The sequence below is a fragment of the Ruditapes philippinarum genome, unplaced genomic scaffold, assembly GCF_026571515.1.
Source record: "Ruditapes philippinarum isolate M1 unplaced genomic scaffold, ASM2657151v2 ctg11283_1_1_1_1, whole genome shotgun sequence".
Classification (NCBI taxonomy): domain Eukaryota; kingdom Metazoa; phylum Mollusca; class Bivalvia; order Venerida; family Veneridae; genus Ruditapes; species Ruditapes philippinarum.
In genome coordinates this window covers 1020-20194 of record NW_026865753.1, presented here as the reverse complement: position 1 = coordinate 20194, position 19175 = coordinate 1020, and the positions used below count along the sequence as shown (strand labels likewise).

The following is a 19175-nucleotide window of genomic DNA, read 5'->3' as shown; positions in this document are numbered from 1 at the left end:
GTTACTGCACTTAAATGTGTTGATACAGTGACTATAACTAACTTGATTATAGTTAATTTGACTGTTTTGCTTATTGAAGTATGAAAAATCAGCTAGTCATTTAAGTTTTATGTATTTTTACAAATGGTTTCTTGAAATAAATTTTGTTAATGGTAGCTGTATATCCAAATATATCCACCAATTGTTCAGAAAACTATTTAAAAATTTAATCTGATATCATGATGAATTAAGATGAATCATAATATCTGCACTATTTTTTTAGCCTGTTTTGAAGAAAAAGCCGTAATTATAGCAATGCAAAATCTTAAATGAAGCAACCATCATTCAAACAAATCAACCAATAAGGTTTATCAATGCGATACTTGATTATCAAGACAAGGTGAAGTTGTGAGACAACAGACATTATTCTGAAGGCTGACTATTTCAGCTAAAAATAGTGCAAAAAATTGATTTTTTTTTTAAAATTCAGCAGGCTAGAATTGTTAATTCTGGTTTCCTGAACATGCTATAAGACAAAACAGAAGCTGTAATTTCATTTCAACTATTTACCTTATGGAAACAAATTTTCATCTGTCTATAGTTAAACCTGTGTTAAAAAACCACCTATGAATTAAGAACACCCTGTAAATCAAGTACATACTGTGACAACCCTTTATTGATTTAAAACAAATATAGTAATCTCCATATCAAGGCCCCTTTTCTGTAAAGTTCATGGTCAATATCACCTCAGGTGGCCTTTGTTCACAAGTTTGACTGTATGCGAATTATGACATCACATAAATTACTTCATTTCACAGACAGCTTCAACTTTCACAAACAAAATAAAAGGTTTCGGCTGCCTTGAAATAACCAAAGGTTTGTTCCAGTCTTCAAGCAACTCAACATATCACTATCATAAGTTCAAAATTCACTTCCTTCTCTTTTTTTCTGTTCAAATCTTCCTTCAACTGGATGTCACCACACAGAAACAACCAAACATTCCTTGACCTTTGAACTTCTTATCCATCTCCGATACATTATCTTATATCAGATTAAGTTGCGACAATCGACATATGACCTTATTAATTAATCCTCCAGGTTAAGCCCATATTGATCATATAAGTCCTTTGACCTTACTCCTTCTAAATTAGCTGAAAAAGTAAAATGAATTCAAATATTTATTTGTCAGAAACATATAGTTCAATGTTCTGTGCTAAAACATAACGGATATTTATAATTTTCTACAAATACAGGATTTATTTTCATTGAGTGGTATGAAAATAAATATTTCAGGAGTGGTGATAGCAAATGTGAAATATGATAATTTCGTATCACATGCATTTCCTGCACCACAGTTTCACCAGATCCATGGCTTAACAGCATCTGACTTGTATATTTAAATGACTGGAAGGCAGAAAGCTGTCACTATAGATAAGCCTCTGCTATATATATATACATGTATTGAAATTAATTAAAATTAAATTTTTTCTAAAATTTACTTATAAAATGTGAGGGTAAATTCCATTCTCAGTTTTTGATTTCAGATTAAAAAGGGTAACAAATAAAATGAAGTTTGGGCAATAAATGTGAGGAAACGTCTATTTGTTAGATACAGGAATGAACTTCAGCAAATTTTTCAGTTTGGATATCAGGAATTTCAGTTCAATTCTGAATTGGGAATTGTATTTAAAAATTGGGAAAAAAACAAGCATAATTATATGCCATTGGGAATGTTTCTGGTTATCTGATCGTGGTGGCATAGGGAAAAGGCATGTGGTAACCATGTTACAAGTGTTACATAAGAAAATCAAAATGTAATACCCACTTACTCTGCTCTATATCCAATCGCCACCTTTTGCAAATCGCTTAAGATTCTACATAACTTCATGAATACTGTTATTTGTTTCTTTTTTTCAAAACAAAGTCATTTTTTTAAGATTTACGATGAAATAACTCACCTAATCTTCCAAGCACGAGTTGACCTACATCTTTTATCTCATTGTACTCGTGTAATTTATCTATGTGTATCTGTAACTCCGCCTCCTTCATTCCTCTACAATGATATATAAAGAGTTGTAACAAAGTGTGAATATAGAGAATACATGGTTGATGTGAGGGTGGAGGTCTATCCGTTGAGCGAGAAAAAGTACCTTCAGGCATGCTTCTAAGAGAGCAAAGATTCACTTTCACAGCAAACTAAATAAACCTTCTTCTAACCTGACAATTCAGCCATGTATTTGATTTATCCTGCTATTTGTCTATTTTGATTTTTCTTGCTTTTGTCTACTTTGATCATGTTTTTAGTTTATTTAAATGGTTTAATTCTTACTTTTCCCCAATAAAACAACATATATATGTAGTTTTGTTTTGCTGCTAACCATGTGGCATCATCATATGACGTAATGACTGGAGATAGTTAAGTTTATCCGGCAAGGCTTTATCCAGTTGATAATATAGACAGTAGCAGGATAAAATCATTCTAACACACTTCATACTATTCCCCATCAAACAGATAAGTGCATTGTTACACAATATATACACAGCATTAAAAAGGAATGCTTTCACGTCATATGACGTCAGATATAACATCAATAAACCAAAATTTAACAAGCAAATTCGTTGAATTTATATCCCCCGCCGAGTACTGGTTATTATTAACACAACAACTGAAGACATAAGGCTTTATTTATATATTAATCATGGCATAAACAGTAATATTCTTTGAACTTGATAAATATTCAGGGCAATAACAGAGCCATAACTTTGTGTTAAATAGTAAAATCTGGAAATGCCAATGAGATGTATGCATACTACATAACTAATCAAGGGCCATAAATCTGAGTTATAAGTATCTGACTGGAACAAGGCTATATGCACATCTCCTCTTAGTATCCCATAAAGTTTCATTGAATTCCAGCCAGTAGTAGCAGATAAGTAGCGAGGAAACAAATATTTTTCTATATGGATACTGCATACCTAATCAAGGGCCATAACTCTGAGTTAAAGTGTCTGACCGGAACAAGCCGACGATATGCGCACCTCCTCTTGGTATTGAAGGTTCCCATAAAGTTTCGTTGAATTCCAGCCAGGAGTTGCTGAGAAGTAGTGCGGAAACGATTTGTACTCTATATGCATACTACATAACTAATCAAGGGCCATAACTCTGAGTTAAAGGGTCTGACTGGAACAAGCCGACGATATGCGCATTATCCTCTTGATATTGATGATTCCCATAAAGTTTCGTTGAATTCCAGCCAGTAGTTGCAGAGAACTACTCCGGAAACGATTTTTACTCCATATGCATATTGCATAACTAATCAAGGGCCATAACTCTGAGTTAAAGTGTCTGACCCAAACAAGCCGACGATATGCGCATCTCCTCTTGGTTTTGAAGGTTCCCATAAAGTTTTGTTGAATTCCAGCCAATAGTTGCAGAGAAGTAGTGCGGAAACGATTTTTACTCTATATGCATACTGCATAACTAATCAAGGGCCATAACTCTAAGTTAAAGTGTCCGACTGGAACAAGCCGACGATATGCGCATCTCCTCTTGGTATTGATGATTCCCATCAAGTTTCGTTGAAATCGAGCCTGTAGTTGCAGAGAAGTAGCGCGAAACGATTTTCATCTATATGCATACTACATAACTAATCAAGGGCCATAACTCTGAGTTAAAGTGTCTGACCGGAACAAGCCGACGATATGCGCATCTCCTCTTGATATTGATGATTCCCATAAAGTTTCGTTGAATTCCAGCCAGTAGTTGCAGAGAACTACTCCGGAAACGATTTTTACTCTATATGCATACTACATAACTAATCAAGGGCCATAACTCTGAGTTAAAGGGTCGGACCGGAACAAGCCGACGATATGCGCATCTCCTCTTGGTATTGAAGGTTCCCATAAAGTTTTGTTGAATTCCAGCCAGTAGTTGCAGAGAACTACTCCGGAAACGAAATTCGGACGGACGGATGGACGGACGGACAACGCCAAAACTATATCCCCCTCCTGATTCCATCGGCGGAGGATAATAACATCAGGAAAATTACTTCTACGCTCCATGTAGTTCAACATATATTTATAACTTCTCTTTTTTTATTAGCATGTTAGAATGGACATGGATAGTAATTTTTTGTGCATTATGTGTATAATAATGCATGTTTTTTCGTTCAAATGATTTCTTATTAATCACTCGGCCTTTGTGATTATATTCCTTGAACTCAAACCCAGCATTATTCTACAACAATGCACTCAGAATTGATATATAAATATTTCCTAATTCTAACATTAAAAGACTTAAGAGATTAATTCCCTTTTAAACAAAGACATTTGCGATATACAACAACAGTGCAATCTCCATTCCTATTCCATTCCTATATACTTAAGCATTTACATAAGGATGAGCAAGCTTTTAGTTTATTCTAGAAATGGCAGATATTATAAGGATTTTCTTCACATTATAAATACAGCCAACAACAAGGTTATGGAATTATGGCTATAGTTTTACTTCCATACCACTTATGTTTTAGAATAGAAATATATCTTCATTTTAAGCTATAGTGCTTTGTTGGTAATGGTTGTTCAGATGTTTGTTATCAATCATTCATGATTATAGATGGTGCAGAAAAAATAGTTATTTCATAATAGTACTTGTTGTCAATGAGCATTTTAGAGACTTTCTGTTTCAATTGAAGGCCCATTATGCTTCAGAAATGCTACCAATTTCATTTCTCAAAAACTTTTAACTTGGTATCTTGTTACAGTTTTCAAAGAAATACACATTTTCAATGGACTATCTTTTGCAACTATAACTCTGATAGCAATCAGTATAATTATAGTGATTTATTTTGTGTGGAAGTCAAAATACTACTTTGTTTACATTTTGCTACTTTAATGACACATTACTGCACATTCAGCACTACTTTCTTCAGTTGTTAAACATCTAACATGCTCTTATTCACAAATTTGACATATCAAAAGAACTGAAAAATTATTTATTTCTGAGGCATAATGTGCCTTTAAAAGTAATTACTGATATTTAGAGCTGAGTCTGTAATTTTATCAAACCTAGTATAATCTCAATACAATTTTATGATGAAAGTCTGTAATTTCATCAAACCTAGTATATACAAGTTTATGATGAAATTCTGTAATTTTATCAAACCTAGTATAATCTCAATACAATTTCATGATGAAAGTCTGTAATTTTATCAAACCTAGTATAATCTCAATACAATTCATGATGAAAGTCTGTAATTTTATCAAACCTAGTATAATCTCAATACAATTTTATGATGAAAGTCTGTAATTTCATCAAACCTAGTATATACAAGTTTATGATGAAATTCTGTAATTTTATCAAACCTAGTATAATCTCAATACAATTTCATGATGAAAGTCTGTAATTTTATCAAACCTAGTATAATCTCAATACAATTTCATGATGAAAGTCTGTAATTTTATCAAACCTAGTATAATCTCAATACAATTTTATGATGAAAGTCTGTAATTTCATCAAACCTAGTATATACAAGTTTATGATGAAATTCTGTAATTTTATCAAACCTAGTATAATCTCAATACAATTTTATGATGAAAGTCTGTAATTTCATCAAACCTAGTATAATCTCAATACAATTTCATGATGAAAGTCTGTAATTTTATCAAACCTAGTATAATCTCAATACAATTTTATGATGAAAGTCTGTAATTTCATCAAACCTAGTATATACAAGTTTATGATGAAATTCTGTAATTTTATCAAACCTAGTACACTGTGTATAATCTCAATACAATTTTAAGACAAAAGTGAGCAATTTTCATTATAGCTGAAATCCCTCTTCCTAAAGATACATACTGTGACTTCAAGTCTTCAATCTCCTTGTCCACCATTTTTAACTTATCTTTCACCAGGTCAACAGTCTGCTGATCACCTTCTGACACCCTACTAGCTGCATCTTTCTGAAACTATTCCATGTTATATCATCAGTTATGGAGATTTTTAACAGGTTACTGCAAAATCATTAATCTATTTTTGATGCGCATGAAATTTTGGGGTTTTGTCACAAAGAACATTTTTGTTGATTGTTAAATTTGTGCCAAAAGGTAATATGATGCAAAATATTATCTAAGAGAAGATGAAATGAAATTTTTCCTTTATCTTTATAAATTTGTGACCAAAAAATCCACAGAAATTAGTGCCCAACAAAAAATAATGATTTTGCAGTATATGTCTCAGTATAAACAGCTCAGCTGTATTGATACGATTGATTGGGTTTTAAGTCGCACCAACACTGTAAAGGTCATGTGTGTATAATGAGTATTTGGTTTAATAATTTTACCCTCGCCACCAGAATGAACCATATGGGCGAGCATAATAAAGGTCATATGGCAACTTTCCAGCTTTACTGGTTGAAAAATACCTCAAGTGTCCATAATGGGCATTTTTTTCTGGCATAAGACGGCACTTGAATAGAACCACCAACATTCAGTATAACATTAGCTACCTTAATTGATAGCTTCCTTACTAAATGTGAAAACTTTTCAACATTTTAATTCAATTACTTTGAATGAGTAATTCAACTTATTTTCTATCACAGTACATTATAAATTATCACTATTTTTTTTTCAACCAATTCAATCAGAGACATGTATTACAGAAGCAAATGAATTGCCATGCATAGCATGATAACTACGTGGCAATGCAATACAAATCACTATCATGGTACTGACTTGCAACCTTGAAACCAATTGGTGCATATATTATAACTTCTTTATTTAAATTATATATTCAAAGTATTGTTTAATAATTTATAGCATTTATTTAAAAACAAAGAGATTCAGGATTTCTTCACAGCACTTCAGGAACATGACACGACCCCCAGAATTGGGAATTTTTATGATGTATATTTTAGACGAATAGGGAAAATCTGACAACATAATTATTGTATACATCAAATAAGGAAAAGAAAACAAATATTTGGTTAATTAAATTCCTGTTATATTTAACTCATAAGCCAGATAACAATTTGGAATGCAGGATAATAATTTTCTATGGCACAGTGCAGTTAAATATAACAAAAATGACAATAATGTTGAACTTTAATTAAATTTTTATCACAGACATATAAGATAAGATAGTAACTACATGTTACAATATAGTGTCTCTGATTTTATTTTTTATTGCATGTATCTATTTTATCATAATTTTATTTTCAAATGTATTGCCATTAAAATTTACAATTTCTTTCTGATGCATATATTTTGAAAACATTAATGATACATAACATTTTAATCAGAAATTTCATTGTAAGTCTTTATTGAACAGATAGGTCAAGGTCTCTAAATACTGGTTGCCTTTAATTATTACTTAAGAGCTATTATCCAACAGTATGTGCATTAGTCTGTCAAAGGGAGTCACATTGAGATATTTGGACGAGCAATATTTTTTTGGTTTCACAGTTGGGAAAAAAAGGTCTCACTCAGACTCACTCTGTATAAATGTGTCAAACAAACCATTCGCAACAAAACTAATTGGCTACATAATGTGACACTAAGACTAAGTCATTATGTGACTGTAAGACTAATTATCATTCTTAATTAGTGGCATTTATGGGCTTTTTTTCTTCTACAGCAGGGGCCGTTTAAGGGCGGCTTCTCCAAACAAGAGGGCCATGATGGCCCTGAGGTCGCTCACCTGTACATAGGCCCCCCCCCCCGGGCCAATTTTTACCCAAGGGTTTTTATTTGTTTATTTGAACAGACTTGGTAGACACCCATAAGAAGATGTTTCATGCTAAGTTCTAGCTCATTGGGTTTTTTAAAAGAAGATTTTTAAAGTTTTTACTATACACATATAGTTAAAAACAATGACACCCCTGGGGCAGGGCCAGTTTTGACCCATGGGCTTTTATTTGAACAAACTTTGTAGATATTTACTTAAAGATGTTTCATGCTTAATATCTAAACTCTAGCTATTTGGGTTTTTTCAAAGAAGATTTTTAAGTTTTTGCTATACACATATAAGGAAAATCAATGACCCCCGTGCGGGGCCAGTTTTGACCCCAGGGCTTTTATTTGAACATACTTGGTAGACACCCATTAGAACATGTTTCATGCTAAATATCTTAGCTCTAGCTTATTGAGTTCTTTAAAAGAAGATTTTTTAAGTTTTTACTATATGCATAAAAGGAAAATCAATGACCCCCCGGGGCGGGGCCAATTTTGACCCCAGGGCTTTTATTTGAACAAACTTGGTAGACACTCATTAGAAGATGTTTCATGCTAAATATCTTAGCTCTAGCTCTTTGGGTTCTTTAAAACAAGATTTTTTAAGTTTTTACTATATGCATATAGGGAAAATCTATGACCCCCTGGGGCGGGGTCAATTTTGACCCCAGGGCTTTTATTTGAACAAACTTGGTAGACATTCACTAGAAGATGTTTCATGCCAAATATCTAAGCTCTAGCTCTTATGGTTCTTTAAAAGAAGATTTTTTAAGTTTTTACTATACGCATATAGGGAAAATCAATGACCCCCCGGGGCGGGGTCAATTTTGACCCCAGGGCTTTTATTTGAACAAACTTGGTAGACATTCACTAGAAGATGTTTCATGCCAAATATCTAAGCTCTAGCTCTTATGGTTCTTTAAAAGAAGATTTTTTAAGTTTTTACTATACGCATATAGGGAAAATCAATGACCCCCCGGGGCGGGGCCAATTTTGACCCCAGGGCTTTTATTTGAACAAACTTGGTAGACACTCACTAGAAGATGTTTCATGCTTAATATCTTAGCTCTAGCTCTTTGGGTTCTTTAAAAGAAGATTTTTTAAGTTTTTACTATATGCATATAGGGAAAATCAATGACCCCCAGGCGGGGCGGGGCCAATTTTGACCCCAGGGCTTTTATTTGAACAAACTTGGTAGACATTCACTAGAAGATGTTTCATGCTTAATATCTAAGCTCTAGCTCTTACGGTTCTTTAAAAGAAGATTTTTTAAGTTTTTACTATAGGCATATAGGGAAAATCAATGACCCCCTGGGGCGGGGCCAATTTTGACCCCAGGGCTTTTATTTGAACAAACTTGGTAGACACACACTAGAAGATGTTTCATGCCAAATATCTAAGCTCTAGCTCTTAGGGTTGTTTAAAAGAAGATATTTAAAGATTTTTCTTTCGGTTGCCATGGCAACCAGAGTTCTGCATGGTATTAAATTCTTTGAACAATTTTTAAAGGTGACCACCAAAGGAACATTCCTGTGAAGTTTGGATGAAATTGGCTCAGTGGTTTATGAGGAGATGTCATTTAAAGCAAAAGTTTACGGACGGACGACGGACGGACAGATGGACGCCGGACGAAAAGCGATCACAAAAGCTCACCCTGTCACTTTGTGACAGGTGAGCTAAAAAGAGTGCTTTAACATTTTTGCAGTTTCCCCAAGAAATTGAATCTTGTAACATTTAGTTTTTTTTATTCCCCTTTTGCAAATATACTGTATAATTTACATCCAAAATTAAGGGTGGCGCTACTTCCCCAACCTGCATTTTAACCATTCACTGCCAGTCATTACAATCTAAAATAACATACCGGTGATTTAAATGGTGCTTGGTGTTTTCTTTTCAGTGTGTTTTTCTCTCCAGCTTTGCTCATTCTGGAACTAATAAGTTAAACCTTTACAATCACAGTAATTTTATTCAACAATTTATATCATATAAGTACCTAATCTCACACCCAACCTATTCTCAAACCTTTCATTCATGTGCGGTTATTTTTTTACTAGAAGTGACTATGATGTCCTGAACTTGTGTGCATAAAAGCTTAGTTTCTGACAGACATGTCTGCTTCTGTCAAATGAAAACAATGCATAGGAACAAATATTTATATAACATATTTTATTACTTAGCGTAATTTCATACAAATTGCTATTACCTTTGTAAGTCCCATAAATGCACCATTAACTATTTGTGAAAATGAATATTATAGTCATAAATATCTAAAAGCAGGTAACAGCATCGTGTAGGGTACTTCATTGTTATGTGATAGTCATATAACAATCACTTCATTGGCTAAACTAAACAGTAAAATTTTAGAGATACTTGAAGGGGTTATGAGATTAGGTTCTTTATTTTAAGAGGCCATGTTAGTTTTAAAACAGAGGGTTGTGCTTTTCCAAGATGGAAATAGAGCTTTTTTAATAGTTGAATTTCAGTCAAATTTTACAGAAATGTTACATAAAGATTAAAGTGAACATATATATGTAAAGAATTTTTATAAAGATATATTTTTATTTACATTAAAAGACCTCTTGAATGCTTAGAGGTTTGAAAACTGGTTAGTCCACGATACATTATAATGAATACGATTTTCACCGTCTATATTTTAGAATGTCAGACGTTTCACTCCCAAGACGTTTCACTATTGAGACGTTTCACTCCCAATACGGTTCACACCTAGACGTTTCACTCCCATTTTGTCTATTGTATGGACGTTTCACTCCAAATTTTTAGAAATGTTTACTAAGAAAGTTAACAAATTTTAATTTCATTAATATCAAACAGTGTAAAAATGAAATTCAATTTAATGTTTCATTTTGTTGATTTCAATGGTATTGTTAATACGGATTATTAGAAGATTACTCATTTAATTATGGGCTGAGTGATAAGAGGTGTAAATGAAAGACAAATTTCTGAAATATCACTTTTATAATGAGAAAATTCTATTTATAATAAATTAAAAAAAATTAGAATAACATCGAAAGAACAACAAAGGCATATTATAAGTATCAGTTTCAACATTGAAATCACTACCAGTAAAGTAATTAATATTATTCAAATAATAAAAAATATCAATATATTAAATATAATGACTATATAATGATTTTTTTGTAAGTCTTAAACAATTAAATGCAAAACATGTGTATAAAATAAATTATTTTTAAAATTATTAGTTACATGTAGTTACATGTACATGTACAGTGTTTTTTTTGGTCGAATATTCGGCGATATTCGGCCCCTTTCCCCACCTCTCCGAATATATATTTTTCCCCATGAAATTGCGAAAATTCCCCACCGGCAAAAAAATAAAGACAAACAAAAAACAAAAAAGAAAACACACAAACCATAAGTAAAGTATGCCAATTTAATAATGTTGATTCACATAGCAAATTCATGAACACTGCGTGTGCATTCAATCATTATCAGGGATGTTTAATTTACGCTTGCTTTGCGACATATTTCGTTCGATTTACCGCGGCTGTAAGACAATACGGTAACGCGACAATCGGTTATTGACTTTATTATTTACCGTTGGCTTTTATGAGAAAATACATGCAAATGTTCAAAAATAAACACTCGCCTACTTGTCAAGTATAAAAAAAACAGATTATTATAATATGAAAGAAAAACACGCTATGACAAAGAGATTACTGTAAACTACCGATGGGTCGAATTTCCACTGTATCTTTACGTCTTTTACGACTATCGCATTTACTGTATACTTTTATTGGCACTGGTTTAAAATGTCACACAATAGTCGGTGTTACCGAAAGATAATAAATAAACAATTCTCAGCAAAGAACAAACGTATCGATGTTTTTTTAAGCAGCAGGCACTGAATGTGCTAGGTTCAAAAGAAAAATCTCTCAAATCAGACCAATGCAAGTCAGTCGAGGTACGCTCGATTTTTTTTTCTCAGCGTATTTTGTTTAGTAATATATCTATGATATAAATATGATAAATTTAAATATCCCAATCAATTCACTAAATAATTTGTCTGCCAGTGCAAAAAAAATGAGTTTAATGAATCTACTGTGCAATCCTCCCATAAATAGACTGGGACAAAACAGTCTTGACAACCTGATTAGAATATGCAATTATGATGGACACCTAAACATTGATGACCTGAATGCTGTCATCAATGAGTTTGATAATAACAGTAGGGGATTGAAATTACACTGAATCAAATTGAAGTCACTCAGTTAATAAAGTTGTTAGTTGTTTTATTTCATTTTATAGGATTGAAAAAAAATCATTTTTTTTTTACTCTTTTTATTGAATGTTAATAAAACTGAAAATTCCCCTTTTGGTATTTACGCGCTATTTTCCCCACCCATTGGGCACTGACCCCCTTCCCCCAAAACTGAAAAAAAACACTGATGTATATTAGGGCCGGTCTAAAAACGCAGACGCTTATGCAGAACAAATAGAATATATAGTAAAAACGCAGACAATATAGATATAGAGTGTTTCAAACACAGAATATAAGAAATATATAGAAGGTGTAATTAGACTCTTAACTGCTTGTCACCCACTTTTTTTTTTTCAGATTAACCCTTTATCAATAAATAAGAGAATTTATAAGAATTATTATTCGGTAAAAAAATAACATTTTAATTAGAGATTAAGAAATGTTTTTATTTAAATGTTTTATCAGTATCCATAATATCAACAATAAATATATAAATAGTGATATAAGAAAGTTTTTTTTATTCTATGTTAGATTTTAATTAAATTTATTTGAAATAAACTATTTAATACTAGCTTGCATAATTTGTAAACATAAAAGAAATGGACAAGAAAGTAATATATTAATGGCTAATGCTTTTTGGCTGTCTCCTACTATACTGTACTATATATCTATAGTGTCTGCATTTTACTATATATCTATATTGTCTGCGTTTACTATATGTTTCATATTGTCCTGCAATTTATCAAAAGTTTGAAACTATATATCTATAGTGTCTGCATTTTAAACTATATATCTATATTGTCTTCGTTTTATATATGTTTCATATTGTCTGCATTTTACTATATATCTATATTGTCTGCGTTTTACTATATGCTACATATTGTCTGCATTTATCAAAGTTGTACTATATATCTATAGTGTCTGCATTTTACTATATATCTATAGATTGTCTGCGTTTTACTATACTGTTTCATATTGTCTGCATTTATCAAAAGTTGTACTATATATCTATAGTGTCTGCATTTTACAAAAATGAATTTAATCTTAAACAAATATGTTTCTATTATATCTATAGTGTCTGCATTTTACTATAATTTTCCATATTGTCTGCATTTACTATATATCTATTGTCTGCGTTTACTATATGCTAAATATTGTCTGCATTTATCAAAAGTTGTACTATATTATCTATAGTGTCTGCATTTTACAAAAATGAATTTAATTTTAAACAAATATGTTCTCTATTTTTATCTATAGTGTCTGCATTTTACTATTTGTTTCATATTGTCTGCATTTACTATATTTCTATATTGTCTGCGTTTACTATATGTTTCATATTGTCTGCATTTTATCAAAAGTTGTACTATATATCTATAGTGTCTGAATTTTACAAAATGAATTTAATCTTAAACAAATATGTTCTATGTTCTCTATTATATCTATAGTGTCTGCATTTTACTATATATCTATATTGTCTGCGTTTTACTATATGTTTCATATTGTCTGCATTTATCAAAAGTTGTACTATATATCTATAGTGTCTGCATTTTACAAAATGAATTTAATCTTAAACAAATATGTTCTCTATTATATCTATAGTGTCTGTGTTTTACCTATATGTTTCATTTTGTCTGCATTTACTATATATCTATAGTGTCTGCATTTTACTATAAGTTACCATATCTATAGTGTCTGCATTTACTGTTTTTACTTTTAACAAAATGAATTTATTGTTTTCTCTATTATATCTATAGTGTCTGCGTTTTACTAGAAAGACTTTTTTCATATGCTACTGTAAATTAGGATATATTTACTTAAAGTGGTTGGAAGTATTCAATAATCATACTTTTTTTAACATAATTTGTATCAAATTATGTGTTCTCTGCAGAAACAAAGAGACACACACATTTAAATTAAGTGGCAATATACTAATACACAGGATGTGGTCACACTTTCCTTATCAACAGGGACAAAACTGTGGGGGTAACTCTAATCCCTTTGGCTATAGGCAATTAATTAATGCACATGTGAAGTGACACTAATCTAATCAATTTTCAAACAATCATCAACAACTTTATGCAATCATGAAGCATGACATAATTAGGCCATGTCTGCAAAATTCATTTCACTATATATCTATATTGTCTGCGTTTCTTTGCAATTACTATATACTCTATATCGTCTGCATTTTACTACATGTTCTGCACTGTTAATTAAAGAGATATAACCCGCAGACGATATAGAGTATAAAGTAATTGCAAAGAAACGCAAACAATATAGATTATATAGTAAAATGAATTTTGCAGACGTGTTTTTCTTTTTATTAACATTAAAGAAACGCAGACAATATAGATATTTAGTGATATGATATGATAAACAAGTGTTTTTTTAATTACATTTATATTTATATTTTTTACATCACATTGTTTTTTTGTGGTTTTTGTGTAATAATTTAAATGCTTTATAACATTGTTTTTCTTTAACTATTTGGTGATTACTTTGTAGATGGACTAAGTATAAAAAATCAAATAAAATATGTTCTGTTCTTTTAAATTTATTTTGAAATTTACTTTATTGTCCCAATTAAAATTCTCCCCATTAAAGTTTACAAAACTTATATTAGACATTTAACTTGAAATAATAAAAGTTTATTCAAATCAAGCATAGAATGTCAAAAAAGACAAAAACAACACCTTTTATATCACTATTTATTATTTCTTACCAAAAAATCATAAAATATATTTCTATTTCTTTAAAATTCTTATTTATTTTTATATCAATACCTATAAATCTCTAATATCTGACAATTTTGATCTTAAAAACTACAAATCTAAACAGCTTTGAAGGGTGTAATTTACCCCTTCTTATTCTATATTGTCTGCGTTTTGTGAATACACTCTATATCTATATTGTCTGCGTTTTACTATATATCCTATATTGTCTGCATAAGCGTCTGCGTTTTAGCCTGTGCCTGTATATTAAAGTGTTATTTTAATCAAAATATTTTTTTTTAAGTGAAATAATGTGATAATTGCACATATGGATCAAAGAATAGAAAAAACACCTTATTTCAAAACAACAATAAAGATAAGATAACTGAAATGATAGAACTTTAAGTACTGAGTTTTAAGTCATTGACAAAAAGTGAAATCCCCCTTTATTTTTATTAAATTTTACGGTCAATTTTAGTTCAATTCAATATTTAAGGTCTTTTTAGTATATCGTAAGTATCAAAATAATTTTGGTATAAAAAGGGAGTGAAACATCTTCAAGACGTTTCACTCCCATTTGGGAGTGAAACGTCTTGGTGTGAACCGTCTTGGTGTGAACCGTCTCAATAGTGAAACGTCTGTCTACCTATATTTTATACAATAATGACTAATTAATGTACAACAAATACGGAATGAGCCTACTATTACTGAATAATATACTATTGGTTAAGACCCCGGTATCTGATCTATTTATTTATATTTTAATTGTTATATCCCTTTGTTATATCGTAGTTAAATGTAATAATTAAAAAAAAAGTATATCCGAAATTTTCGCTGTCCGAAAATGTATCTTCTCATATTAAAAAAAAGAGATCAAAACTTCATGTGGTATTGCTAAAGAAAAATAGTTCATATACTTAATACACTTAAAATTTTTGTAAACTAATTCGTTTAAAATAAACAACAAAATGTCCGCGAATAACTTACAATAAATGGCGTTTTGTTTTGCAATGATATTCTTTTTTCAGTTTCGTAAGCGGCCCGTCAATTTACCGCCAAAAAGTCAAAGCCGCACTTGCAAAACGCGCATGACGTACATACTTTAAGAATGACGCACATGACGTCATACTTATGATCGCGCTACTTTTCTTTTAGTTGATGGGTGGGACGGGTGACGTTTTATTTCTTTTGAGTTAAATCAGGTAAATAATATAGATTTTACTTGCTCTTTCTTTTGATTTAATAGTAATTAATAGATCTAGTATACAGTAGACACATGACAATAATGCAAGCTAACGTGTTTATCTGATTTAGCAGTATAGCTAACAGTCACGATATCATGGTGTTGGCACTGTTGCATTGCATTGCATGATTCAATTTCAAATCTGCTATCGAATCTTTAAAAGATTTTTTAAACTGAAAAGATGTTCAAGTGGTATTAAAATGTACATGAAATAGATCTATATTCCAGAAGAATTTGGCATTCTTCTAGTTTAAAGGGGGGGGGGGGGGGGCAGGTCATGAAATTCACAAGTTTGTGTTGATGTTTTTAACTCTGGTTGTATGCAGTTAAATTTCTTTTGAAATGACTTTATTATGTTGATCTATAGGGGAAGTGACGTCAAATTAGTGATGTCAAATTAATGTAGATTTAAGTCACAGGGAAAGGTAGCAATGTTTGAGTGAAATTTTATGCTAAACATCACATTGATTAAGGAGTCAGAAAATGGAATATTTTATGTCAGTCACACTTCGTGAGACATTAAAATAAGAATAGTCTTAGTCATTAGCACTTGCCCGATCTCACTTGCTAGTAAAATCAAAATTTGTGTCGCCCTGGCAAGTAAAATGAAAATTTATGTGACTGAAATTTCCATAATTCTACTCGTCTGAATGGCAAGTAAAATTTACGATTGCGAAATTATAGTGATGTTGAACATTCAAGCACTTGTTGCCATTTCACTACGTTTTCTGGGATTCCTTTTGTAAGACACAAAAAGCGATTAATTTATTGGGTACCTGAACTTTGTTTCATTTTCATTGTTCTGATTTGTAGGATAAAGATGACCATGAAATATCAGAACATGAAATAGAAACATGTATAGCAGGGAATGAGAATTAATAAGATATGACACATTAAAGACTTATCTTGGATTTCCTTTTGTTTCTTTTTTTACCTGAAGATTAGGAAAAAACTAGAAAAAGATATATACTGCATATATATATAACTATACAGTATATTTGAGCCGTGTCATGACAAAACCAACATAATGGTATTGCGACCAGCATGGATCCAGACCAGCCTGCGCATCCGCGCAGACTGATCAGGATCCATGCTGTTCGCTTATAGACCCTATAACAAGTAGAGAAACTGATAGCAAACAGCATGGATCCTGATCAGACTGTGCGGAAGCTAAGGCCCCCACGATTACACGTTTAAACGGGTTCGTTTCGATTTTCATTCATAAACGTTTACGATATTGTTTACCGTTTAATCGAAATGCCCATATTGTCTTACAAAATTTCTTAATCATTGCCTGTTATCATGGATTTTTGCCTGAATCATGGATTTTAGCAATTCTAGTGGTTTATTTCAAAGTAAACAAACGGAAAATATGTGTTTACAACCCTCCACACAACATTAAGGTGCAGAATTGCTCGTGACATAGTACATTTTTGGTAAAAAATGGGGTTACAATGCAGAAAATGTGTGCTGACTCAATCGTGATTAGCCCTGCACATTCTTTATTTGTACATGTATAAAATATAGAAAGAAAGACATCATTTGGCGACTTAAATACATGGTGTGTATAGTAGTAGAGGTACCACCGTTTAAACGGTTTCGTTTCGGTTCTTAGCAATCGTGTAAACGTTTACAAAAAATTGTAAACGTGGGAGCCTTAGCGGAAGCGCAGGCTGGTCAGGATCCATGCTGGTCGCAAATCCATTAAGTTGGTTTTGTCGTGACACGGCTCATTTTTTTTTTCTAGAATTACTTTTTTACACTATCCCAACACTGCTGGGTCCCTTAGAATGGCCAAAATGGCAAGTTATTCAACTTCAAAATGTTTATTTCGAAGACTGTATATTATATATTATAAGCATATTCAGAAAAAAATTTCTTTTTGTTCTTTTATCTTATAAGTAAAAAACAGTAATTTTCAACAATTTTCATTGAAGCTGGAAATGATGTTCATAAAAATGATGTCAGACATTCATGAAACTGTTACAGCCACACTAAGCGAAAAAAGTAATTTAAGTTAACATATCATGAGTCATCATTGTTGAGGTGACCTTCAGTTGCCACCAGCAGGCTAAGGGTTAACTCTTTTTTAGTAAGATAATGATCTTTGTTGAATTTTAAAGGGTTTCCTGCCCTTGTCAATAACATACTGACGAGATGCCTGGGGTTCTGGCAAAGACGGACCCAAAAAGCGTGGCTAATAAGGCTTGGACGCTTGCCAGAAATGGTAGAAGAGACCAGAGAAAGCTACATCTCAAAGGTATACTGTTACTTACTCATTAAGTGGGATAATTAGAACAAATCACAAGACTGTAAACTTAGCGGGACTATTTCTTAACTATTTCTAAAAAATGGCTGGTTTGATTGATCTTGAGTTTGTCAAAGATTTATATATATAGATAGTTATTGAATATACAATGTGTTCCAGTCCACTCATTACAGATTTGAACATAGATCTCTATTGTTTAGCAGATGTTTTTAGACTTTATTGAGCTGATTTGTTTGGCTTCATGAGGATTCAAACTGGTGATCTATTTAGCAACTGGAATATTATTCATTATTTCACAGCCTCTTTCTCTTCCTCTACAAAATTCACAAGTGCCAGTTTTTCTGATTCATTTTCCCAATTTACATGTAAGTTTATTTTGCGGCTCAAAATACTTCAAAATGACAAGATTTTAAAATCAAAATTTATCACTTGTTTTAACTTTTATAAAAATCTATAGAAAGAGACGTAAATGCTTTCTACGAGAGTTGTGAAGTGAAAAAGATGGAGGGTGAGAAGATCATAGCCAATCTACGAAAAAAAAAACAAGCGAAAACGACGATATGTGGCTGAGTGTATGTCAGTAAGTACTTATAAAATTATTCTGATCACTGGATTCAGGCATTGAACAACATTTTCAGAGTCACTCATCCTGTAAGACAAGTAGCTTCTAAATCCAATGTTCAGCAACATTTTCCACCAGTCCTCGCAAAATCAAGATCTCTTAAATTGTACTCGTAATTACGAGGGTACAAGTGGAATTTTTGATCTCTGTGGATGGCATTACAACTTTTTCTACAATGTTTTCATATAGGTCAAATAAGGGTAACACTTAAAACATGATTAAATGCATTCTGACTTCAAACCACTTGCCCCGCACCTCTGTGGGTTCGAATCCCTAAACAGTGTAATAAATTAGGATTTGAATCGACTAGGCTGGTCGGACTACCAGATTGGAATATTCACTAGCCCAAAAGACATTTCACTAGCACGATTCATTTGTTCAAA

The 19175-nt window shown here is 31.8% G+C and overlaps 1 protein-coding gene and 1 long non-coding RNA gene across 2 annotated transcripts; one reads left to right on the top strand and one right to left on the bottom strand.

The window, feature by feature from the left end:
• Positions 1-637: 637 nt before the first annotated feature.
• On the bottom strand, positions 638-15731 carry LOC132730176 (DNA repair protein SWI5 homolog). Its single transcript, XM_060716033.1, has 5 exons — positions 15646-15731; positions 9569-9638; positions 5837-5946; positions 1938-2032; positions 638-1130 (listed from the first exon to the last, which is right to left on the bottom strand). The coding sequence occupies exons 2-5, from the start codon at positions 9629-9631 to the stop codon at positions 1066-1068; spliced, it is 333 nt and encodes a 110-aa protein (XP_060572016.1). The 5' UTR covers positions 9632-9638; positions 15646-15731; the 3' UTR covers positions 638-1065.
• On the top strand, positions 15723-18754 carry LOC132730177 (uncharacterized). Its single transcript, XR_009625725.1, has 3 exons — positions 15723-15860; positions 18025-18161; positions 18628-18754. It is a non-coding gene; the product is annotated as an uncharacterized LOC132730177 (long non-coding RNA).
• Positions 18755-19175: the final 421 nt, after the last annotated feature.

What these genes read in the sequence shown, in the direction of transcription:
- LOC132730176 (XM_060716033.1), bottom strand. Translation starts at nt 9,631, where the DNA reads ATGAGCAAAGCTGGAGAGAAAAACACACTGAAAAGAAAACACCAAGCA. An exon ending in ATTGAAGACTTGAAGTCACA is followed by an intron (nt 2,033 to 5,836) that starts GTATGTATCTTT and finishes ATATCATTGTAG; the next exon opens with AGGAATGAAGGAGGCGGAGT. An exon ending in ACTCGTGCTTGGAAGATTAG is followed by an intron (nt 1,131 to 1,937) that starts GTGAGTTATTTC and finishes TTACTTTTTCAG; the next exon opens with CTAATTTAGAAGGAGTAAGG.